The sequence below is a fragment of the Erithacus rubecula genome, assembly GCF_903797595.1.
Source record: "Erithacus rubecula genome assembly, chromosome: 19".
Lineage (NCBI taxonomy): Eukaryota > Metazoa > Chordata > Aves > Passeriformes > Muscicapidae > Erithacus > Erithacus rubecula.
The window spans coordinates 1798242-1824546 of NC_136671.1; the positions used below are offsets into that span (position 1 = coordinate 1798242).

At 45.2% G+C, this 26305-nt stretch overlaps 1 protein-coding gene across 1 annotated transcript in view; it reads right to left on the bottom strand.

The window, feature by feature from the left end:
• Window positions 1–26305, bottom strand: part of FBXW8 (F-box and WD repeat domain containing 8) — a 49434-nt gene that overhangs the window by 5711 nt on the left and 17418 nt on the right. Inside the window, exons 5-8 of the mRNA XM_079322822.1 lie at window positions 21019–21167; window positions 13536–13732; window positions 12491–12700; window positions 3305–3432 (exon numbers count right to left, since the gene is read on the bottom strand). Of these exons, the coding sequence (XP_079178948.1) occupies window positions 3305–3432; window positions 12491–12700; window positions 13536–13732; window positions 21019–21167 (684 nt within the window). The remainder of the gene's footprint in view (window positions 1–3304; window positions 3433–12490; window positions 12701–13535; window positions 13733–21018; window positions 21168–26305) is intronic.

Below are 26305 nucleotides of genomic sequence, written 5' to 3' on the forward strand. Positions count from 1 at the left end.
GGAGCCAGGCTGGGAGAGCTGGGGGTGCTCACCTGGAGAGGAGAAGGATCCAGGGAGAGCTCAGAGCCCCTGCCAGGGCCTAAAGGGGCTCCAGGAGAGCTGGAGAGGGACTGGGGACAAGGGATGGAGGGACAGGACACAGGGAATGGCTCCCACTGCCAGAGGACTGGGTTAGATGGGATATTGGGAAGGAATTGTTCCCTGGGAGGGTGGGCAGGCCCTGGCACAGGGTGCCCAGAGCAGCTGTGGCTGCCCCTGGATCCCTGGCAGTGCCCAAAGCCAGGTTGGATGGGGATTGGAGCAGCCTGGGATGGTGGGAGGAGTCCTTGCCCATGGCAGAAGTGGAGCAGGATGAGCTTTAAGGTCTCTCCCCAACCATTCCATGATTCTATGAATTATGACATAAAATAAAAGTGAAATTTGGAGAAAGCTCCTCTCTGTGCCTCCTGAATAATCAGCAATTCCATGAGACATGAAACACCCATTTTGTGTTCACTGTTAACATATCCCACCCCTAGTACATGCCCACTTCCACTATGGATGAGGGGTGATATTACCAGGATCAAGGAAAGAATTATTATTGAAAAGGTTTCAGAGATTAAATGTGTAGCAATTCAAAAAAGACAAGGAATTACAGGTTCATACCCTTGACTTAATCACCAATATTCAAAGCAAGCACTCAGCAACCAGGATCTGCTTTGACTTCAAAAATGAAACTGACTGTGGGCAATTTTTAAGTACATCTGATTTTTGGACATTACTGACCACCCAGACAAAGCATTTTGAAGAGAAATAGATTGAAGACTCAGCCAGAAGCAAATCTACTGAAAAAGAGCTTAAGATTCCAAGCACTGCTACAAGGCCACAACACCAGTGAGAGCTAATGGTGTTAATTATATCACCTAGGAGTGGGGGGGTTGAGCCTTATTTATCAAGATTAAAAGATAAAGCAAAGTACATAAATAAATCAAAAATGCAGCAAGTGAAAACAGAAGGAAAGGGGAAACACTGATCTCAGATTTGAGAAGAAGCCAGAGCATGTTCCTCCCAGCTGATGGCTATCAGGAACAAACCCATCAGGTACACATTAATTCCAGAAAAAGCCAAAGCACACTTGTTCCAACACATTAACTGTGCTCCATTCCATACCCCTGCTAGGATCCTAATGGTGCTGCAAGTCCTTCCTCTCCCCTGCTCCAGAGACTGGATTCTACAAACAACACATTTCAGGGGCTGAGAGACAAGGCAGCAGAGAGTGCAGAGCCCCAGCAGAGCAGCATCTGAGTGTGACAAGGAGGAGCCCAGTGGGGCAGGGTGAGGAGTGCTCTGACCCAGCCCATCCCACAGCAAGACAGGGGCAAGGATTTCTCCCAGCTCCAGCAGAGGGGAGCTGTGCCTGCTCATCCCATGAGGAAGCACCCAGCTTTCTGGCAGGTGTCCATGCTGGCACACCCCTGGGACACCCAGAGGCACACTTGGCTGCTCAGATGTGCCTTAAGGAAAAAAAGGAACAGTGTTCTGCCAATCCTGTAACACAAACCTGGCCCAGCAGGTCCTGCCTGGACAGCTGGGCTCAGTGGGAGCACTCTGGACTCATCCCAGCTCCAGGGAGGTGTCCTCCCTGCCTTGGGAGAGAGCTGCCTGGCCTTCAGGAGAGCACGGAACACGTTTGGATCCACACCTTTCTGGGTTTGCCATATGTTTGCTTTCCCAGCACTCCTCTCCACCAAGGAAAAGCAGGATCAGCACATGCTCCCTGCTAGGAGGCCTCCTGCCAGAGCAAAGCACAGCTCAGGAATCAAATCAATCAGCAGTGCTTCAGCAGGAATTTCAGATGGAAAGACAGATTTTACAGGTCCTACCAAAAACACTTTGTATTACTTTTCAAAATCATGGTTTTGAATAAAAGAAGAGCAGATTCAAGTGAAATTGGGAAATTGCTGTAATTAATTCAAGCACTAAGTGCTCCCTCTGGCCAGCAGCAGCCTGAGCTCTCAGGGCAAGGTCCCTGTTTAACAAACCCACTCCATAATATGGCCATGGAGATTCCAGTCTCATTCCACCTGTGGATGCCCAGCACCTTCCTGCAGCACCACAGGAGGCTCTGACCTCTGAGGTACTCTGCTCCTGCCTCCTGGATGCCAAACTTACCTTCCCAACTATTAATCCATAACTCCTTGCTGTTCTAGTGACATCCAACCCCTTGAAGTCAGTCAGTGCTAAAGCTGAACACCCCCAAAGCTTTCTGGAGGGGAAGGGCACAGACTCTGCTATAAAGGGGAGAGATATTAACTCCAGCTCCTCTCCTGTTATTGTGCAGGAGATCAAAATTGGAGGTAGCTTTACTGGGGAGCTTTGGAAAAACAATTATCTGCTTTTAGAGGGGAAAAACCTTCCAGGGATTCAATTCCACTTGTCAAACTTCAGCTATTTCCTTTATCCTCCTTGCTAAGAAAGTGTGAGGCTTGCTTGCACTCCCTATTCTCCACGAAGGAAGAAAAAAAAAAAGCTGTTTGACAAAATAATCATTTTTGCAAGCTGCTGCACTGGTCTGGGATTTGGCAGAGGGAAGTGCCCGCCTTCCAATCTGATCCCAGCACCAGAGCAGAGCACCACCTGCAGCCTGGTGCCCAGTGTGGAAAGGAGGAGGGAAGGAAGCAGCAGCCATTAGAGACTGGCTCCTGGCCATCCCACATCTCCTTTGGTGCACTGGATCAGACCCCACAAACGACTTGCCAAAAAAAGGAAATCTAAAAATTGGACTCAAAGGGTCTTTTTAAGCACTTTAATCCTTTCGCACTGCCTGCTCCCAGCGCGGCCATTGCTGGCAGCAGGCTCTGAGCTGGGAAAATCCTACTCCCCAAGCCAAGGAGTTAAAGAGAAAGCTGCTAATCAGCTAAATAGAAGCTGGAATCTGTTCAGATGAAAGTCTCTTTTCCTCCCTGTCACCTGAGGGACATCACAGTGTTCCGAAATACACTTTTGACATCATTTGGCAGCCGGGCCCATCTCATCCTCCATCATTCACCCCTTAGGTTATGTTTTTAATATCAGAAAGTGAGCTTTTAAATGCCAAACTCATTTTGTGGGTGGTGGTGGGGAAGGGGAAGATATTCCAAGTGGTCTCGCTGGGCTGTGCACCAACTGTGTCCACCAAATGGCTCTGAGAGCTCCTCTTCCCATGGAGCTTCCCAGACAAAGCACACTCACAGCCACATCCAACTATTACCTAATAGTTTGTCCCTCAACTTCATGGAAACACGACAGGAGAAACCAACTGCAGGTGTAGGATAGGAAGACCTACCTTCTGTCCTTGTTGCCTGCCACCAGCATGTTGGGGGGGCTGCTGTGGAGGTTGACACAGGAGAATTCACCTAAGGAATTGCCCACCTTGGTCACACACTGGTTTGTTTCTAGGTTGTAAAGAAGGACCTGGCAGAGAGAGAATAAAACACCACATCAATTCAGCAGGTGCACCACCACTACCACGTTTTGCTGCAGCACAAAGCAGAGCTGTGACCACCAGGAGCTCTGCAGGACTCGTTTTTGATGTGTAAAACAAAACCAAGAGCCAGATCTACCCCTGTGGAGAAAGGCAATGCCACCCTAGAAATAAGGAATTCAGGTTTCCTAGTGAGATCCAGCAAGAAGCAGGGATGAGTCACCAGGATGGCCAGGTACAGCTCTCAGATAAACAACACAGGTGAAATCTTCAGGGTTACAGGAAAAGCAAAGAGATTCCTCATCAATTTTAACTTCTGAGAGCAGCAAAAGCAAACAGCACTGGCCCTGAGGAGGTTTGGACAGATGGACAGTGAGAGGGAGTGCAGCAGGAACTGCAGGGCAGAGCTGACCACAGCCCTGCTGAGAGCCTGGGTACTCTCACACACACAGAAATGGCACAACTGAAGTGGCAGCTCAGATGGGAAAGGCAGGAAAACAATTCTGGTTTTAGGCAGCATGTGAGATGATTCAACCAGAGCCTGGATGAGAAGCACAAGTTGTTCCCCATTTGTTCCCACTCCTCAATCAGTTTAATCATGTTTGCTGTCCTTCCTGTGGGGCCACATCAGATCTACTTGGGCCTTTCAATTTAGGAGAACAAGTATTTATAGAAACAGAAAAAATGCACTGGTCAAAGCTCAGTGGAGCTCAGTGCACCTGGCCTTATATAACTTCATAAACATGATTAAATTTCATGGTGATGCTCATTTAAATGAAAAGAAACCTTGTGACCATGACAAGACTTAATGGTATTTAAAACATCAGAAAAACCCCACAGCTTCCATGGCAACACCAGCATGGCCATGTCAACGTCACATCAATATTCTTTATTTCTAATTTGCTGATTATAGCCACGTGCAGCTCAATAAACATTGCACTATCTGGATGTATTATTTCAACATTTGCCAGAACAGCAGCACTGATGCTGCCTGGTCTTTTATTTCCTATCTGTGCCATTTCAGAAATCTGAAAGCTGAATTAGGAGAGCAGGAGAGGATCATTTTGTGATGGAGCCTCTGGGCAACCAAAGTGAGGCTTTAAAGATCTTGAGGAACAGGGCAAAAAGAGGCAGAGAATTTGCAGGTTCCCTCCACCTGCCATTCTCCCAGGTAATGACCAGGTAAATTCAGGATCATCACATCCACATCCAACTCCCTTAGGGACTCCTAAGAATTATAATCTCCCAATTAGTTCTTTGTGAAGCTGCTCAAAAAACATGGCATTTTCCATCCTTAAGACCCAGAAAACCAAAGCAAGGATGACCTTCGTTGGAAAACCTAGGACATGAAAGTTAAATTTAAATAAAAATTAATTTAAACATCCACCCCAAGGAAAAAGCTGCTAGAAATTGCGTGGCAATGTTGGTGTTAGAGGTAAAAATCAGTTTACAGCCTGTTCTCACTTCAGCCCAGCTCCCAACAGCTCAGTAATCAAACCCACAGATAATGATATTCTGGCAAAGGCACCTCCAAGGGTTTTCAGAGCAAAGGAAATTAATATCTGTGCCTGGCAACCCCAACTTCTCCTTGGAAAGTTTGGAACAAAAGACAAAGTCAATAAACTGCTGAATTCAGCTTAAGAACAAGAAGTGCTGGGGTCAGGAGCCAGGGATTCCAGCTCCCAGTTGAGCCCCTCCCAGCTGGATGTTAAAACTCCAGAGGGGAGAGGGCCAAAAGCTGATTTCTTAAAAGTCCCCTGGGGCTGATACTTGCAGTGAACATCCATAAACTATTAATTTACCTAAATGACCAGAGCTCCCATCTCTGCTATAAACATGGGATACATACTTGAACATCCAGCCATGGCCATGAAAGGCTGGAATGAAAAATTACTTCCATGATTCCCATGGAACATTTTCCAAGTTATTTTTTCCTGCCTGCAGCCCCGTGGCAAAGCTCACAGGTAACAGCAGCTGGAAAAATGTCTTATTTCTCCTCACATAACTTGTAGGTGGCCACCAATTTAAAGTGTTTGCATCTCATAATCTGTAAAAAAATTAGGGTTCACATCCACAAAACTGGAAGAAAAGCTTGTATAATTTTCTCCTAGCCTCTTCAATTCCTTCTCATGTCCATCTCTATCCTTTTAAAGATTGTTTATTTTAACCATCAATAACAAGACTGATGGTTAAAATCAAATTTATTTTAAATTTTATCATGCACAAATGTCCTTCTAACCAATTAATCCCATCACTGGAAGAGTCTCTGTGATTTTCAGTATCCAGGTTTTGTCTTTCTCAAAATTTAACAGTCTTGAGCAGTTTTATGACCTGCAAATGAATTTCAAACCCTTATTGTGACCAATTGATAAGTAAAGAAGCTAAAAGCACTCAGAATGCTTCAGTGTGAATAATAATTTCCTGGAGACATGGATTTAAAAGCATGCTGATGACAATTCTGAAGTTGCTGGAACACCTCTGATGAGCTCTCCTGTAATATCCCAAGGCAAGAAGGATTTTCCTTACAAAGGCCAAGGAGAGAGAATGGAAATACCTGGTCAATAGGGACTTGAAATAAGGGCCTGTGTGTTAAAGGGCAGATAAAAGTATAAAATCTCTGGGAGGCTTATAATCCTATAATGCACACTGCAAAGGGATTACCCTTTTAAAGGTATTTATAATCCTATAATGGACACCCAAGCCCAGTGACCTAATAGGTACTGAACTGAGGGAAGTGAACCAAGAGCATTTGGGTGTGAAATGAAGAACCCTGGGATAACACACTAACGAGCAGCCCTGGCCCCACAGGGACCTCAGGGAGGAAAAGCATTAAAGGCTCCGTGCAGCCAGCACCGGGATCCAACGCCCCAAATAAAAAGTGTCACCTATTAACATTGGCCAAATGAAAAGTCCAGGTTGCTGGCCAACAGCCAGGCAATCTCCCTGAATGCTTAATAATTCAACAAGCCAGGAATAGCCAGAGCACCTCCAGCATTCTGTTTAGTTAAAGACCACAGAGATTAGCAAACACATTATCCATCTCCGAGGCGATCCTTTCCCTGTTACAAGTCCCTTAACGACCTTTACCATCCCTCCCTCTCTCTCTCTCTCTTTTAATAAGGCTGAGCAAATGGGACTTCATTTCAGCCCACTGCCACAGACTGGGGGTATTAATTATTCATGCTCATAGTCTCCCCTTTGTTAAGGCAGTGCATTAGACTAATTCCCCTCTTTACTGGGCGACTTGGGCACGGCTCAGCTCCTCCGGGAACCCGGCAAATTCACCAGCCCAGGCACAGGAAAAAAGGCAAAGTTTCTGTTCTGCATGGAACTGCAGAGCACTGGAGACAGGGAACTCTCTTTAAATGCTGTCCAAGAACTCGTGAAAGATGCCTGAAATTAATTCCCAAAGCATGAAAGGCTCTGGAGGCAGAAGAGCTGAGCTGTGAGCTTTGCTGCATCTTGCAGCTAAGTGAGGTCAAGCGTGGTCGATGCACTCTGCTTGAGACACTTCCAAGAAAAGCCAAGGAACTGAAGGAAATGCTGCTGATGGAACTCCTCCATGCATGGCCAAAATCCCAGCAGGTGTTTTGGGATGCTGTGCTGTTGGAGATGTCTTTTTTGGATGGAACATTAAAACAACAAATCCCTGAGCACTTGTTATCAAAGAGCCTGTGGTACTTTCAACAAGAGCTGGGGTGTCCATCCCACTGTCCTGGGTGGCAGCCAGCACATGCCTGCTCTGGGGAAAACTGCTTTCCCTTTTCCTCTCCCTTCCCAGCCCATTCCTGCCCCCAGACCAAGCTGTGTCTCAGAACTGGGTGAATCCCTCTGTGTGTGAGGTGTATTTGGTTCTTATTTAGATGCAGTATTGGAGAGAGGATCATAAATATCAGCAAAAAGCACATTGGAAAACCACACTCAAACCCTACATCCTTCTCCTCACTGAACAACACACAGGTCCATTACAGAACCATTTTTTCAGGAAGAACTGTCCAGGATTGAGGTTTCTGTCGTTTTAAGTAAAACAAAAACCACCCTGAGTTGCTCAGAGTGCCACAGGATCAAGCAGCAAGCCTGAGAACTGAATTTACATTTATTTTTCAGGTTATGTTTCTTCCCTTTGCTTCTGTCCAGCCCTCTGCCAATTGGAAAAAATATTGCCTGAATACACAAATACTGAATACACATATATTGCCAATGAAAAAAGGGTTGTGAAATTCCAACTCCACCATAAATTAAAAAGGATCTGGTTTCTGCTCAGGTCAAACCCATCCAATTCAGAGGGTACCTACAAAAGCAGGAATATGCATTTGTGGGGGAACTCATCAAATTAAAGACAACATATGGTACACACTGCTGCAAGTTAGGATTTTATTTCTAAAGTGATGTGGAAAACAAGAATATTTTTAAAGTTTACAAGCCCCAAGGGCACAGTTTCCCAGTGCAAATGTATTGGATTGCCTACTGTAAATATGGCACATAACACTGCAACAACAACAAAAACAATCTGACTGTTAACAAATGCAAGGTCAGCACACTGATACTTGTGCACACAGATAAGTGTTCTGGCTCCATAAATTTCAAGATGAGCTAAGATTTAAAAGGAGCAGCTGAGGGAGACAGACAATCAGAGAAGAAGAAAAAGAGTAAATCAAACACAAAACAGCCAGTTAAAAAAATAAATAAATAAAAAAGCAGTTAATATCCATGAATAATGGATGTTTGATTTAAAAGCAGTTTACTCCAATATGATGTAATTTTTGACAATCAGCCAGAGAGACTATTTTTCAAGTTCTTGCCAGATATAAGTCACTGTGGGGAGCTGGGAACACGAGTGCTTCTCTGAGCATGTGGCAAATTGACTTTGATGCCATCCTAAAGGTGACTTTTCCTGGCAGAGGCACATGCCGGGCGATGCCTGCAAAGCCCAGAGCAGCAGAGCCCAGCAAACGCAGCAGGAAAAGCAGCTCCCTGCTCCTCCCCATCCAGCACCTGCTGCACAAGTCACACACAGAGCTAGAGACAAGTGGAGCTGGCTTTTCCCTTTGAAGTTTCCCTGTGCCTGGAGTTGCAGGCTGGTGGCAAGAAGGGGAGCCAAGCTCTGAGCTCTGCTGCCAGCGCACCTGCAGCCCTGGGCACTGCCAGCCCCCGGGGCTCTGCCAGCCTGGGATGGGCTGGCATGTGGGCAGATGTCTGCTAGGACCTGCAATGGGGTCACCAGGCTCCTTTGACTTGTGGCTGAAGCCTGGCCTAAGAGCTCCAGGGCCCGTGGGGAGGATGTTGTGTTTACCCATTGAACCACCCACACACTCAGAAAACCCCTCTAGCCCAAGGAGAGCTTTTCCCTAACCTGAGGGAAACCTCCCATTCAGAAGAGAGGCAAGGTGAACCTTAAAAACTGAATTAAATCCCTTGGTTTCATCACCTGGAATATTCAAGGCACATCCTAGCAGCTGAATTCTCTAAACCTGAGGCACCCACCTAAGCTGCTGTGCCAGTTTTGAGGCACTCACACTATAGCACAAAAAAAGCCTTAATGTCAGCCAATAGAAAGGGATTTATTTATTTGTTTGTTATTTTATGTAGTCTTTTACTTCAAATTATTCCTGGTCATTTAAAGTGTTTGATCAATAAATCATGCAAAATTTAGACATGGAAAAGTTCTGGACTCTCTGCTGGTCTCTTTTGCTTGTAGTGGCCAACACAGTTCAGTTCCTCAGAGAGTTCTGCCTCTCTGACTGGTGCCAAAGAGTTTAGGAAATACAAGGTATTGAAAACACCTTTCAACACCTCCAAAGATCTGCTAACACCCTGCAGTCCTGCAGCTCCTCAAGGAGAGACATTTGGGTAAGTTCCACCTGTTCAGTCACCAGCAAGCTCTGCCCTTCTACTGGTATGAAAACAAGAGTTCATAAAGATGAATTGGTTGAAAATTGGGCTCTTTACAAGGGTCATGGAGGCCAACAGAAGTGAATTTTTTAAACAAGACATATTAAGATTAAAAAAATGGAAGTCTCTTGAACTTCATGAGAATTTGAGACATTCAACACCAGAAAAGAAGGCAGTTTTTCAGTTAGAAGGATAAGGTATAAGTAAGGTTAAGATAAGGTACAAGTAAGGTCAAAATAAGGTGTAAGTAAGGTGTAAAAGCTCACATCAAGCAGCCATGACCTAAATATATCATCCAAAAATGACTGTAAAATATGAAACTCAATTTAAAGGATTATTTACTGTTGTCCAGAGAAGCTGTGGCTGTCCCTGGCAGTGTCCAAGGCCAGGCTGGGACAGTGGGAGGTGTCCCTGCCCATGGCAGGGGTGGCAATGGATGGGCTTTAAGGTCCCTTCCAACCCAAACCACTCTGGGATTCTGTGATTTAAAATTCATTTTCACTCACTATCCATTCACAATAGGGGTTAATTCCACTGGATACACTCACGTTTCCAAGCAGCTGAAGAATTCCATGGAAACATGAAATCTAGGAGCAAACCCAGGCAGTGTTTGCAGGCTGCTGAGAGGAGCCAGGTGAGGTTGAACACCTTTCCCCAAGTACAAACCAATCCACAGCTCCAGAGAGCTGCAAAAGCCACAGCATGAACAAGCAGCACCCAAGAGAGCTGATCTCAGCACCTGCAGCCTTCTGCCTCTGAGTTGGAAGCTGAAAAATCATCCCTTCCCTCCTTTCTTCCCCATCCACCAGCTCTGCAATAAGGTTCATGTTTGTGCACAAAGCAACCAAACCCACAACCAAACTATGTCTGACAATATCTGTAACAAAAATTCTCATTTATGTTGTATGAAGCTTTTTTTGTAGAAAACCCCCAAATCCTACTTTGTTTATTATCTCATTTCCCCAAGAACTGCTGAATATGTTAAAAATTTTGAAATACAGGAGAAAGTTGTGTTTTAGGATTTTTCCCCCTCATCTCAGGAGAATAAACACCTCTAAATTTCATAGAAATAATCCACATAGCTCATCTGAGCTATAGCAGGACTTACCTGATAGCAGATTCAGGTCATAAAAGCACCAGAGAAAAGCTCCAGCCAGACCCAGATTGCATCAGAAACCAGATGAAGTCAAGCCTAACATTTATCCTGCTGCCTCCTTATGAGGTTTAGATCCTGCCATGAAGAGGACCAAAGCCAATCTGTGGATTTACTCTCCTCCATGGTGCTTAAACCCCAAATTGCCACAGGTGAATGCCCAGCCTTGGTGGTGCTGCAGCAGCTCTGTGATCACAGGGCTCCCAACTGCCTAACAAGGGGGATGTGCCACAGGCCTGACATCATCCCTCAAGGAATGTCCCCTGGATGCCTTGGGAACCAGGATTTCCCCATGGGTCATTATCTGGGCTATTTAATTAGCCATAGACAAGCTTAGATGGGAACTCAGAGCTCAGCATTTGGCCTTTAAGGGATTTCATGTTGAGCTAGCAGAGCTGAAACAACAAAATCTTTCGTAGCTTTACTTCCAAGAAGAGTTCAGGGAGCACTAAAGCAGAAGAACTTTTAGGAAACAGCATCATATTTGGGTTGTCTGGTGCTACTGAAGTGCAAGATGAACTCCTCAGGGATGAAGCATTTCTGTTTTCCCCTCTCATCTGACAGGAGCCAAGTCTAGGCCATGGATTTGATGTTTCCTCCTTTCCAACATGAAAGTTCCCACAAAATTTATGCCTCAGATCTCGGCTTTGCTGTCAAACATGGCTAAAATTAGAAAATGATATGGAAAAAAAAAAAAAAAGAGAGAGAGAGGGAGGAAAAAGATAATTTCCCTAAGTATTTTCATCAGGAAGCGGGTTACTAGGCAGGGATTGCGAGAAGGAAAATAATAACACAGAGAAAAACAAAGAAAAGCCCAAACTGGGGAGAAAGGCAGGCACAGCCAATGGGGCTGGAATCCTCCAGGATTCATTTCAGGCTGCAGAGCTCTGCCACAGGCAGATTGTCACTGTGTGCCCAGCAGAATCAGCCACTGCAAAGTCCCTCCACGTCTGCGCGGGGCCGCTAATTATCATCACAGACATTAGGAATTAATTTCCAGTGTGATGTCAGCTGGAGCAGCAGTGCCAAGGCAGTGTCCTTGTCACACCACCCTCCTGTCTGGGCCCATCTCACTGATTAGGATGCAGCAGGCTTTATACAATCTGCCAGCAAGAGCCAGGGAGCTCAGGAGTAAATCAGGAAAGATGTCCGGCTTTGCTGAGCAGCATTGGGAGCCTGGGCAGGTCTCTCTGTTCTTTATGATCCCAAAGGAGGCAATTTCACCTCCTGACCTCCCACCTCTGCAGGGAGAAGAGCTGGATTAGGACAGCAAAGGAATTCATAAAGACAGCACAGCTCACAGTGTTGATGGTGAATGGGGAGTTTAAAGGGAATTAGATGCAGATGCACGTGTTTACTCCTTACAGAGGAAGTTCAAAATAAAGTTTTCCCATTCCAGTCACTTGCCAAGGAAAATCCTGCATTTTTACACTACAGACCACAGGTTCTTTCTTCTGAGTGCTCCACTCCTGCTCCCTTCTCCAGCACCCCTCCTTCCCTCACTGCTGACAGCCTGAAGTGTAACCCAAAAATGGAATGAAAACAGGGAGTGCAAAAGGGAGGCAAGATGCAGGAAAGGGACAGGAACTCTTCCCAAGGCATCTGGAAACACCAAAATCTCTTCATAGTTTGGCCAAATTCTCAAGAGCACAGCACAAAAAGCACCCTCCTCCTAAGGGTGCTCATTTGCCTGACACTGCTCAGGATCTCTCACCAGAGAGGTCTGGGATTTTGGGTTTTTGAGATGAGCTCCCCTGATGCCATTGATGCAGCACAAACTCAGCTGGGCCTTGCTGAGGAGCAGAGGTTGTAAAGTGAACTCAGCTGGCTAAACAATAATCCCTCACTTCAGCCCAAAGAACACAAAGCAGCATCAGATCATTGCATTGAATTGTCCTCTCTGCTGTCAAAACTGGAGAGCAGGGAAAGAAATCCTCAGCATGAACTCTTTTTTTCTTTAATTACAAAGGTATCAAAATCTTATCAGAAAATAACTACAGTACCTGGTTGGGCTCATTCAATAACCAGCCAAAGGTTTTGATGCCAAAGGCTGTTTCATGAGCAGCCACATCAAGGCAGGTGACAGGCTGACCATAGACAGAGTGCAGAATCTTGCCAGGATCTTCTGCTTTCAGGAGATAGACAATGTCCTCTGCAGCTGCCACTGCCACTGGTCTCCCTGGGACATCTGGAACCAGATTAAGGAAGTTGACCTAAAAAGAGCAGACTTTTTATTTTATTTTTGTTTTAATTTATTCTAATACAGTCAATTCTTTTGCATCACTAGTGCCACATGCTGAACTGAACAAATTACTCATGTGTCCTGAATCATCTCAGCTATGGATTAATTCCACACAAAGACCAAGTATCAAGCTTATTTCTGAACTGTAAGACTGACTTAACTTTGGAGGGGGGATTAATCAGGAGTGGTTTAAATCATTTCACACCCTTTAACTGCACAGGAGAGAGGCTCTCTCCTACAGGAGAGAGGCTGCAAGACTCAATTATTCCTACACTCTTCATTCTTTCAAACAAATGCTGATACTCTGAGACAAACTAAAACTTTAGAGAATAATTTTAATTACAATTCTCAAAACTTCAGTGACAGAAGGTGCAACCTAAAGAAGCTGCATGAGTAGTTACAGCTTCACATGTGACACTATTAGGCTGCCTGCAATATCCTGCCTCAGAATTAATCAGATAGTGTGGATCTGGAATGAGACCTGGAGTTTCAGCTCCAATTCTATGCGAGAAAACTGATTTACAAAATGAGCCAACTTAGTTTACTGTTGACAAAAAAGAAAAAAAAAAATTAAACCCAGCCAACCTCCTGCACCATATGGACTTGTGTTCATTTTCACTCCTAGTTGAAGCCAGCAGTTCACCCTTGCTCCTCAGGGATGGAAGACTCATCCCTTAACCTGCTCCAGAGCCTCGAGCGGGTAATGCCCTTATCTAGTTCAGGCTGTAAGAACCATCTTAACCCTACTAAAAACAATGAGTGCATCAGGAGCTACTGGAACAAAGCAGAGTAAGCTGGAGACTCACCAGTTTCTGGATTTCAAAGGTTGCTGGGGTTTGCCAGAAGCCTTTGTCATCAGGGCTCTCCATCCTGACCTGGAAGGCAGAGGCCGTGGCCACGGCGGCGCCGCCCGGGGCCAGCGCCAGCGCCTGGATGTGCTGGTTGTGCTGGAAGTGATGGATGGGCTCCTGCCCCAGCAGCAGGCTCCAAACACTCACACTGCCTGAAATGGGAACTGGGGTTAGCTCAGGGTCTGACAACACTTGCAAAGAGGCTTTGAACAGCTGCAAATCTGCTGGAACAAAGGAACACAGGGGAAGAGATGAGGGCAGGACACCTGAGCTTCAGGATGCTCTGGCTCACAGGAAAACTTATGTGCTCTGGGCTGAAGCTGAAGGAGGAGATGGATAGATGGGATATGGGGGAGGGATTCCTGCCTGTGAGAGTGGCACAGGGACACAGAACAGCTGTGGCTGCCCCTGGATCCCTGGCAGTGCCCAAGGCCAGGCTGGATGGGGCTTGGAGCAGCCTGGGACAGTGGGAGGTGTCCCTGACAATGGCAGGGGTGGCACTGGATGAGCTGTAAGGTCCTTTCCAACCCAAACCCATCTGTAATTCTGAGATTCTCTATTACTCTGCACCTAATTCCTAATTTCTGAACTTTCAATAAGATTAGCAGCTACCTTGAGGAAAACTGACTTTTCTCACAGTTCCATGTTTGGAGATCAGATGTAAACAGATACCTGAAGTTTCGTTGTATTATAGAAAGTCTCTCAATTACCCCAAAATCAGAGAGGAAGGACCCATACTCTAATTTTAGTCACTTTGCTGCATGATTCACAGAATCACAGAATGTCCTGAGCTGGAAGGGATCCACAGGGATAAAGGATCCTGCCCCTGTCCCTGCACAGACACCCCAACAATCCCATCCTGGGGATCCTGGCAGCTCCTGGAGCTCTGGCATCCTCGGGGCTGTGCCCATTCCCTGGGGAGCCTGGGCAGTGCCAGCACCCTCTGGGGGAAAAGCCTTTCCCTCATCTCCACCTGAACCTCCTGACAGCTCCATTCCCTGGGTCCTGTCCCTGGTCATCACAGAAAAAAGCTAAAGATTACAAATCCTAAGGACTAAAGGACTGTAAGTCAAAAGAAAACATATTTGTAATTGGATTTTTGCCAGTCTGGCTCCCCAGCTCTCTATTTAAAAGCATCATAATCTGAGTAAGAGCAACCTGAGGCAATCAGGAGGGAACAGAAGGGAATTGGAGCCTTCTGGGCCACCTTTGCACTGAATTAAGGAGAAGCAATCTTCCAACATGACAGGCAGGGCTGGAGAAGCCTCCCTTCCAGTGGAGCACGTTAATGATGAAATGATTAATGGCAGCTCTTCCTTCAGAAGGAGACATAAAAGCCCTGACAGACAGCTGTGGATGGGCACCACTGCCAGTTTGCAAACACTCCTCCCCAGTCCCAGAGGAGGTGAAGCAAGAGTGTGGTAATGAAACTGCACATAGTGAAATGGTAGCTAAATGAGTTTAAATTGATTTATGGTAGCTTTTGTAAAGATTATTTGGTATCTGGAAAGTGCTACCAATGTGAAATAATGCAGATAATCCTTAAGATCCCTGTCTAATGGCACTCCCACTGAATATTTATATTCCTCACCATGGGAATGAGTACCATAATGGGGACCATTTTTGTTTTATTAGGGATGAATATTTAAATTAATCTGCTATTTGCCTAAACAATTAGCTGCCTCTGTTTGTTTACACAAAGCCAAAACTGCAATTAGGCTTCCATCAAAAAGATAAGTCCCGACTAAAACTGTCCCGACGGAGTCGTAAGGGCTCAGAGCAGAACTCCCCAAAATTACTTCTTAGCATAATGGTAATTATGTTAATTGCTTGAAAGGTAAATAACTGCTGAACTGGGTTTGCAAAACAGACTGGTTGCACACAGTTTCAACCCAGTTAACAATTCCAAGTGGGCAGCAGAGGCTGCATGCACTGCTCCCCAGGCCAGGGCTGAGCTGGGGCACCTCCTCCCCAAAACACAGCCATGGGGAGTCTGCTGCAGGAGAGATGATGGAGCCAGGCAAAAACACCCAGCAGTGACAAAGTGGGAGCAGATAAAGGGATTTAGAACTGGACTTTTGTGTCACACCATGGATTTGGCTCCCAGGCTTCTCCAAGCAGGAGAATTTTTAATTTTTGTTCAGCAGAAAATTTATCCCAATGAAAGACCAGGTTCATGAAGGGGAAAAGGGAGGATGATTTGCTTTCAGTGAAGCCTTTTGTTTACACATCTCTGTGATGAACATTCCACTGGGTTTAAGTGTCCAAATGGACAAGAGTTCTGGAAAATAATAAAAAAAAAAAAATATTCTGACCACAGCAGCAAACTGAGAAACCCGGAGCTCAGGGTTCTGCTCTCTAATTTTGGACAACAATTCACTACATTAGTCTTAGTCTTATTCTTAGTCTTATTCTTAGTCTTGCATCTCAAACATAACAAAATCTGTCCAAAATAAAAGATTTTAACCAGGTAAACACAGAGTGTAAACATCTGATATATGATATGGGCAGTAAATACCTGGTGATCTAAAAAAGAAGTGACTTGTCACAAATTCACACGTGATGAAGGAGCATAAAGTAAAGAGTAACAAGGAGGGTACAAATAATATCCTGAGCTGGAAGGGACCCACAAGGATCAGGACAGAAGGAAAACAGAAAAAGAAAATACTCCACTGGATTTATAAATAGGTAAAGCTGCCATAAGGGCTAAAAGTGCTGCTCAGAATATTCTGCATTTCACTGCAGAAACAACAAAAGGTATTTATGAGTGTGCAAGTCCTTGCAACAGTCAATCATGTTTGGGTAAGAGCAAAAAATCCCACATCATTCCAGTTCAGGTTATTAGTGTGGCACTAAAAAAAAAAAAAATCAGGCTAAGATTTAGCAGTGCAGATGAGATCACTGCTCTCCACAGTCTGTCTTCCTGCCTCCAGCACTGCCCAGCACCTCATTTCCACAGCAATTCCTCTGCTGAGGTGAAGTTAAGGTTGCAGCCATACATTATCTTCTTAATTTTTTGTAATACTGAAAACTTACTAGAGTTAGAAGGTCATTAAATCAAAATTATAAGCAGCCCTTTCACAGCACGCTCAAATCTGCACTGTAATTGTGATTATTCCAACTGAACTCTGACAATAACTCCCCAAAATTATTCAGAATTTTATTTTAGGAGCAAGCTGGAAAGTCATTGTGGCTCAAGAAAAGAAGTGCAAGAAGCTGCTGCTGATGGTGTAAAGCTGACATTCACTGCACCAGCCTCCTTTATCACTTTGCCTCAGATTTGACAAAAAAAAAATTCAACTCCAACCCATATATTTCTGAATTGTGGCCTGATGAAAGGTCCATTTATTGCTATTCATTCCAGACTGAAAAGTACTTGGATAAAACACTGAGCATGAGGCTGTTGTGCCTCAGTGCTGATCCTGACTGAACTCCAGATTTTGGGAGCATCACCAGCCTTGCAGAGCTCTTGCTGTGTCAAAGGTGGGAGGCTGAGCTCCTCTCTCTCTCCAGCAGCAGGGCTGGCAGCACAAAAGACATCCTGAGCTGTTACATCTGCTTTCACACAGGTTTTTCTCTGCTATTAAAGGCAACACATTTGCTACAAAATTAAACAAACCCAAGTATCTCTTTTCCTTTAAAATCCCCTAATCCTCCGACAGGGCAAGGCAGCACAAACAGAGCAAACAGTGTTAAATCTCATTTGTCAATATTATCCTGGCTGTGTCTGGCAGTGCCACACAGCCTGTCTGAGCCCCTCCTGAGCTGGGCACTGCCCACCTGAGCTGCCTGCTCAGGGAGTTTGGGATGGGAGAGCTGGATCTGGCTGTGGAAGATCCCAGCTCAGATCCTAAAGACTCCCTGCACTGGTTAAAACCAGCATTTGCCAGCTTTGGAAGAGATGTAATGTAATTTACATGTGCATTATGTGAAAAAAAAAAAAAAGAATTGAAAACCCCAGAATTTTGTCTGTGCTGGGGCAGGGGATCCAAATGTGCTCATAGTCATTCACTTGCAAACCCAATGGCATGGGAAGGCCAGAAAGTCCTGAATTCACATCACCTCCATGATGCTTGCCCTGTTTCAGAGTTGTGGTCTTGCCACCTTCATTTTAACAAAATAAAACACTTTTTTACTTCTTGAAAAACCTTGGACTTGATGACCCTTGTGGATCCCTTCCAACTCAGGCTATTCTGTGATTCTATGGCTCCTTGTGTTTTGGTTTTTTTACTCCGAAGTGGGAACATGAATTTATTTCCTTATAATTTCATTTATATCATATCTCTACAAAATACAAGCAGTATAAGAAAAGTATGGGTGGAAATGAGCACCAGCCAGGAGTATCAAAACTTGTTGCTGTATCTTTTGAGTTTTTCCCAAAAACATTTCTAGTTGGAGGAGCCAATTTAACCTTAGTAGATACTTGAAGCTCATTAACCAACATTTTAAATTTAATTTCACTTCCTGCAGGACCTGAGGGTACAAAGAGTGAGAGATCAAACCTCAGTGACAAGAGCCTTGCCCTCACACTACCATGACACCAAGTGTTCCCAGATTTTACCTCCACCTCCCCTCTTCCAGGCATTTCCACACACCACCACCCCTGGACAGCCCCTCAGAGAAGGCACAGACCCTGTTTCATTCCCAGCTTGGAGAATGGGATCACTGGGATGGGAAATCCCACCCCACTCACCCAAACCAAGAGATCTGCACCCACAGACACCAATGGGAATAAACATCCCAGCCCCTGCTCCTGCAGTTTTCTTCTAACATTACATTTCTTCCTTCACTCCAGCCAGCCTGGAAAGCTCCTGCTCTCCTGGAGCATGTCCTGGCACTCAGGGAAAGGCACCAAAAAGAAGGTACAGAAGGGACAACACCCACAGGCAGTTTTAGGGGCTTCAGAAAGGACAAGAGCACAGAATTGCAAAAAGCAGCAGTGGCAAAATTCCCTTCCTGGAGCCTGCAGCAGGCAGGGATAACTCTTATCCCTGCTGCACCACCCTCCTCTGCTGCCTGGAGTGACTCTGCAGCTTGTGAAGGGCCACCAGCTCCTCACAGTGGGTCTGAGGGGGTACATGCAAGGCTGCACCAGGGTGGCCATGGCATTTAGAGGACAGCAGGAAAAAGTTCTGTTCTCCTGTTGCTGCACACTGTTTTCCAGGCAAAGCATGCAACTCCAGAGCGCAGGGGGGAGAGGGATGGCTGAAGTAGACTGCTGTTTCCCAAAAGCTGTGGCTCCCAGCCAAAGGCAGGCAAGCATGGAGCAGATGGAGTCCTGGCAAGGCCTCTCCTGTCCCTGCATTAGCAGCATCTGCTCATTACCCAGAACCCTCGCCTGCTTTATCTAATGCTCCAGGAAAAGCATTTTGATTTGATTCATTTCAGTTCGGTAACGTGCAACACAATTAGTGGTAAAATCAAACTGGAGCACTGCCAGTGCTGACAATAGGAAACAAGGCAGAAGAAATATGAGGCCAGTGGGTTGGAATTCAAAAATCACAACTGTGGCTGGAGTTGCCAAGTCCCGTTGCCCCAGGTGTACACCCAGCACTCCCACTGAGCGCTGGCACGGGCACAGGGAACTTCACTGGCTGCCCATCCATTCCTCCTTGCAGCCCAGGAGCCACAATCCCATTTTCCTTCAGGGACACCGTGCAGTGACAACCCACTTGGGCCAGGAGGACAAAGCTGTGTCCTTGCAGTGCCTGGGGAAGGCAGCTCAGGGCAGAGCAGGGCAGGCTGTGCTCTCAGCCCTTCCCTGGCACCGGTGGCCAAGGGACCGGGAGCAGCCGATGGTTTTGGGACGAGCCAGGGATTTGCCAGGGAAGTCTAGACTGCCTGACAGCACCACCTCCAACACGAGCAGATGGTTTCTCTGGGTTAGTCAAACTTACAAACAAAGAGGAAAGGGAGCTGGAAAAGTACAACAAAGAACAATCAAACACATTATCTTCAAAGCCGTCCGCTCCCTCCCCAAAATTTTAAATAACTCTTCTCCAGCAAACTGCAAATATGTGCTTTCAGCTTGCAGTTAGTAAACACTGCTAAAATGGGTCTTTTTATCTCCCTATTCCCATAGAAACTAATCTATTCTGACCAAGGCTTCTCAAATCAGAGGAACTGCCATATCACAGAGCCTATTAAAATTTCTACCCAAAAGAATAAAAGACGCTGAGCTTTATGCAAACTAGTTCAGTCACAGCACTGACAGCAAGGGATATGACAGGCAAAAAACCCAGACAAATTATTAGATTAGTCAGTGGGAAACTAGAAAACAAACAAAAGACCCTCTGCTAGTCGTTGTTTGGAAACTGGAAAAAAAGCCAGCACTTAAACCTGTGCTATAATTTCCTATGACTGGAGTAAATAATATTAATAACACCAGATTTGCTGTTAGCAGAAAATGTTGCCTATTAACAATTTTTACCCACAGAAAACCATCCTGGACTGATCCAACCTAGAAAAACAGCTAAGGATGCTGAGAATCTTAAAACACATAAAGCATTTAATTTACTTTTAAAACAAAAATATGGGTTAGGGATTTTTTTTTGATTATTCACCTTCTGTTTTGTTTTCACCTGTAGAAATGCCAGGATCAAAGATAGCATGTGTACAAAGCCCTCTAAACTTACAAATAGTCTTTATTTATACCCAGGGAGACATTTTAAGCATCAAATTACACATTTTAAAGAAAGATGATGGGAATTGAGTTCTGCCTGAGCCCCTCAGTTTAGGATTCCAGTCAGCCAGCACTGTCCAAAGCTGATTTTTTTTAATTGCTGTTCCCACATCCAGAAGATGCTGGTCTTTGGCTCTTGCTGTCCATTATAGAAACCCTCTAAGGATATTTAAAACAATGCACACAACCAGGGTTTTATGAGGGTTTCACTAAATATTAGGTCAAAGCTTTCATAGCTTTAAATCCAAGTATATAGTAACAACCCAGCACTACAAACCAACACTTCAGTGCATCCACACACCATGCCAAGAGCGAGAGGGATGGGGATTAATCAGACATCCAAGTTTACCACCATCCCCATAACAAAGCTCCACAGCACCCCAAGGGAGTTTTGGCCAGAGGAGAAGGCTGGTGGAAGAATATTTAATATTTTTATTGCAAAACAAGTTATTTGCTTAAGATAGCTTGGCTGGACTACAGCCTGGCACTCAAGCTTTGTGCAGCAGCTCCAGTAGGAATTAAAGCTCAGTTTTAATGGGTGCAATGTTCCAATGCCTCCTAATGCATTTAGGGTTATTGGCCAACTTTCTCACATAAAAGCAAGAGTGTGCGTGTGTATGGATACACAGGATTACAGACACACAAAAAGCTGAGCACAGCTGCTTCATTTTTGTAAAGCTTTCTTTTTTTTTTTTTTTTTTTTTTTTTTTTTTTGTTGCTGTTGTTTTGATAGGGAGGAGAGTTGTGGTTGCTCACCGTCCTCGTAGGCTGCCACGGCCAGGGAGCTGTTTATCCTGACAAAGGAGACGTGTGGCAGGGCTCCAGCCCCTGCAGGGGCTGCCAGCACAGGAGCTGTGTAGTCCCAGGTGTGGGTGTCCCACAGCCTCACCTCCCCTGAGCTGTACCTGCAAAACAAGCAAAACAAGGGCACAGTCACCCCACGGCATCTGCAGGACCTGGCTGCAGCAGGGGGGAGGAAGGAACAAGGATGGGGTCAAACAGCCCCCAGTTCTCTGAGCACTAAACTAGCTCTGCCCATGGTTTGGAGTTTGCCCAGGCAGGTGAATGGGAATTGGAGCTGCAAGAATTCCTGCAGCACCTCGAGTGCTGCATCCAGTTCTGGGCTCCTCAGTTTAGGAAGGATGTTGAGATGCTTGAGCATGTCCAGGTTGGTGATGGGTCTGGAACACAAGCCCTGTGAGGGAGCTGGGGTTGTTTATCCTGGAGAAAAGGACACTCAGAGGTGACCTTACCACTCTCCACAGCTCCCTGAAAGGTGGCTGTAGCCAGGGGGTCAGTGCTCTTCTGCAGTAACCACTGACAAACTTCAAACTGATTCTTTTCAGTCTTTCAAGATCGGTGGTTGTGTTAAACCAGAACATTTATCTATGTTCATACAAGCACTCACCCAACCAATTGCTCTTTTAGGAAGAAATTTCTTTTCACAGAAGAAACTTCTTGATGTCTCCTCAACAAATTACCTACATATCTGAAGACCAATTAATTAAACCATTTTTAGAATTAAGGCAGTATTTCTTTCATTGAAGCAGGCTCACCAAAATATCACAAAAACTGTAGTTTAGCATCAGCTTGTCAATGAGGAAATAAAGAAACAGAATTAAACTTTTCAGGTAATATTGAATATATCTGAATGAAAGAAGGTTGTTACACAGCAAACAATGGATAAACTGCTCTGGGCCATCTATGCCCACATAAGACTATTAAAAGGAAAAAAAAAAATCACAGAAAAAGCAGAGAAGCTTCTACAACTAGTCAAAGACCAGAGGTCAACAATTATTTAAGGCAAATTTTTACAAAACTGTGATAATTAACACTGTCAGATGTCTTCCTCTGGCATAGCTGACACTTGGATTCTTTTGGAAAATCAAAGGTGCCTCCTGCTCTATCACCTTTGTTGTTACATCCTGGTTTTTGGGGGAAAAGTATTATGGAAGAGTGATTCTTACAAGCCCCAGAGGTCTGGTGGTTGGGAATCTGGCTGTGCTGTGCTTATGAAGAAAAAAACAGTTAACTACACAGAAAAAGAATGAAAGGAAAATGTGGGAGATGCACTCAGGTTTCCCAGTTCTCTGGGCAGTGCCATGGCTGGGGCTCCAGGTACTGGGAACAGATCAATTCCAACATCTCCTGGTGAAAAGGCTGCAATTTACAGAAGGAATTAAAGTGGTCAGGGGGGTGGTGAAATGTGTCAGGCACAGAGAGATGCACATTAATTCCCTGCACTGATCAGGAAGAGAGGGAAGTGTGTCCCTGTCACCTGCCTCCTCTGCTGTGCCTTCCAGGGAACACCAGGGCAATGAGAGAACAGGGTGGGACACGAGGCCCAGAGCCCCTCTGAATCCTGCTTTCATTTCTAATTTACAGCAGCACAACTTCAGAAGAACAGGCCAAGAAAGAAGCTTCCCCAAAGCAAAATGTTTCACATTGGGTTGGACATGGAGTGTGGATCAGATCATAACAAATCCCTTCAGTTTGCAAAACTGCAAAGGGCTCATTTTGCTTCAGAATCTGCAGATAAACCACAACAGGACAGGTGATTGCACAGATCTGCTGCAGTGCCCTTCAACAAGAGGCACACAGGGCTTTGGAAGCATTTTGAGCTGATTTTTGTTTCCTTATGTCAGGGTTGGTTGGGGTCATGTTTTTGAACTCCTCCTGACTGCCAAGAGCAGCAGATTCCTCCCAAGAGAAGCAAAAATTCTCTTGTCACTGAAAAGTAAATTTCAGAGGAGACATAAAACATTGGTAGACTGGACAGAACTCAGTGACAGAAGATTTGTTTTCATCTCTAAATAAACAAGGAAGAACAGCATCTCCTCCTAGTGCAGCTCTCACACAGAGATGCAGAAAGAAAGACTGAGAGATGGAGAAAAAGGCAGGAGAAGAGACCCAGGGCTGGGTAATTCGAAGGGCACACTGCATCTGGCTTCCCTACACAGCCTGGAGCACAAGGGATCCACCAAAACTAACAATGCAGTGACTGCAATCCTGGAATTAGAGATCACAGGAGCACAGGAAATCCTTAAATTAATTTTATCTCAGAATTCAAACAAGTCAAAATTTAGTTTGAACCATTTTTTGTTCACAAAGACCCACCTGAACCAGCTCTAAGCCAAGCTCAAACTGCAGCAGCACCACCAAACACTTCTAGCCACTGGTTTGAAATCAATTTGACCCAAATTCTGATGTGTTTGTGCTGGGGCCTGTTTGGCAGGGTCTGCATCAGCCCACCCTGCAGCCTTCTCCTCCTCATTCCTCCACTCCCTGGTGGATCAGTTCATGCTGGAGACTCCCACTGCTGTGCCATGAGGCTCTCCCAGCCCTTGCCAGGACCTGCAGGACCCCAGAGTTGGAACAGTTGTGCCCAGTGGGCTCTGACAGTGCCCAACAACCCCTGAGAGCATCCAGTGCCAGAGACCAGGAGAGCCCTGCAACCCTGTGGCTGCCCAGAGATCCCAGCAGTGCCAGCACAGGAGAAGTTCCTCAGGAAGGTTCCTATGGCTCCCAGTCTCCCTCCTCCCCCATTCCCATCCTTCCCAGTACAGCCCCACACAGCAAAGCTGAAGGATTGATGATGTTCCACAAGAGAGTGGTGGGAACACAAGTGGGCAGGAAACCAGCCTGGGGAAATGGGAGATAGAAACCACTGCCCATTTCCAGTGTACCCTGGGCCTGCAACAGGACTGAACTGGAAGAATTTCAAACAAAGATGAATCCAATTCAGGAGGAAAAAAAAAATAAAATTAATGCTGTTGTAAAGAGCACCACACTTTCAATTTGTAACCACAACAAAAGGCTTTTAAACTATTAAAGCACTGCCTTGCTGTAAAAAAAATAAAAAGGCTGCTTTATTACAGATAATTGGCAAATCTGCCCTATCAATAGAGATGGCTGGAGAAAGGAAGACACTGAACTATTTCCAGATAATTTCAAGATTTCTATTCATTTCCCACCACAACTTTTACAATTTGCCCTGAAAATTTCACTTGAATCACTCAATGAAATAACCCCAGATGCAAGTCCTGCCCAAGAACAAGCCAAACACTCCAAAACCACTCAGTTACTGATTTTTCTTCCAAGATGGCAATGAAATGCTCACTTAGCTTTCTGCTGAGGTGAAAAAAACCCCAAACCAGCTCAAAACTCCCCTCTGTTTAACACAACAATGATCACATCCTATTTGCCCTATCACCAAGAGCATTCAGCTGCTGCTGTTTTCCCCTGATGGGTGCCATGAGCTGGTTATTGCAGTGGCAGGTAAATATTCCAACACCTGATACCACCTGCACTGAGCAGAGCCAACAACCCAAGTCCAGACCCTAAAATAACCCACATCAGAGACCACACCTGCTTCAGTGCATTTAGAAAGGCTTGCTCTCCTGAGCACAACAGGGAGCAACAAGAAGCCTGTTGCTCACAAGGCAAATTTCCCCTTCCTCTGGTACCCCTTCCCTGATTCCTTCCATCCACACCACACCTGGATCCCAGCTCTCTCTATTCACAGACACATTTTTCCTTCTCTGATGTTCAACAGAGCCTCTCCACCCAAAAAACTCAGCTTCTTTGATGGTCTCACATTCCATTTTGTCCTTGCTCTTTGGAATATTTCAGAATAGACACATAAGAAGGAGCAGCAGGAGAAGAGACAAGCTGTGTTTTTCTAAATATACTTCTCCTCAATGAGCCCATTCTGTAATTCTGACCAGATATGGCTCTAGTTGTAAAAAATTAGCCTGGAGATTCAGCTTAAGCTTCACAGAAATGCATCAAAAGCCTCCTGAAATGGAACAACAAAAGGTGGAATGGTGGAGCAACAATAAGTGAATATAGAACAGAAAAACTGGGGAAAATTCAATTAATATACAATAAAAATACCTCTCACCAAAAGCATTGTGACTACTTTTTACAGGCAGTAATACCCTAATGAGATGAACATTTTGCTCATGTGCTCTCACATGAGTGAAAGCAGAAGGAGCTGGGGTTAAAAGCTGCTGCTGCTTCCCCAGGATGAATGTCTGGGAAGCAGGTGGTGGAGTGCAGAGCACATGTGGGAGGAAGCAGAGCTGGAGGCTGGGCACAGTTCTAATGAAGTGGTGCTGAAGAGGCAGACGATTTCATAAGGAGAAAAACATCAGGAAACTGGTCAAAACACAGAATCTCATCTGAAAAAGCTCCACTGTGCTGGAGAGCAGTAGCCAGAACAAATTTGGGGAAGAGGAGGAGGAGGAGGAGGCTGATCTCTCTCCAGAGCCCCAGATGTCTTTATGGTTGCCTAATGACAATTATACTCAACCAATTAAGACACTGCTATCACAGTTGCATTGTTAGTAAGCCTTTGGCCCTGAGTGTTGATGGCTGTCTAATTAGTGTTTGTGCAAAGTACAACTGCAACTAATATATAAACTGACAAATACACAAAAGAAAAACTGTTAACAGGAACATTTTCCAAACAGCCGAGACTCTGCTCATTCAGTCCATGGCAGCAGCAAGCACAAACTGCTTTCCTTCATGGCTGGGGTACTGCTGGCACTGCAGAATTTCACTTCAAACCACAGGGTCAACCAGACCCTTGCTGGGTTTCTGTTCACACAGGATGCTGGTGCCACTCATTTTTGGTGCTGCCTCAAGCACACCCCTCCAGGGCAAGGCACCAAATCACCAAATACTTCTGATAAAACACACCAGAAACCAGTTCACATTTTCCATATTTTCTCTCAAGAGTCTGTAGCAAGGAAAAGGAAGGAGAAAGAACCCCCTTTGTTTCACAGTCAGCTCTGATTTCCAGAAGGCAAAGTCTGTTCGGTTTCCAGATACCTGCAGTGATCAACAAACCAAAAAAAGAAAAAAATCCCAACAACTTTGTTTCAGGCAGTCAGTGACCATCTGTTAATACTCAAAAGATCTTATTATGAAGTCTTTACAATGTCAATGCATTTTATTGAAGTCAGTAGGCATTTTGCTGCAGTAACAGTCTCTGTTTAAATGGATGCCTGTTGATAAGCAAGTAAAATAATGAGTATTT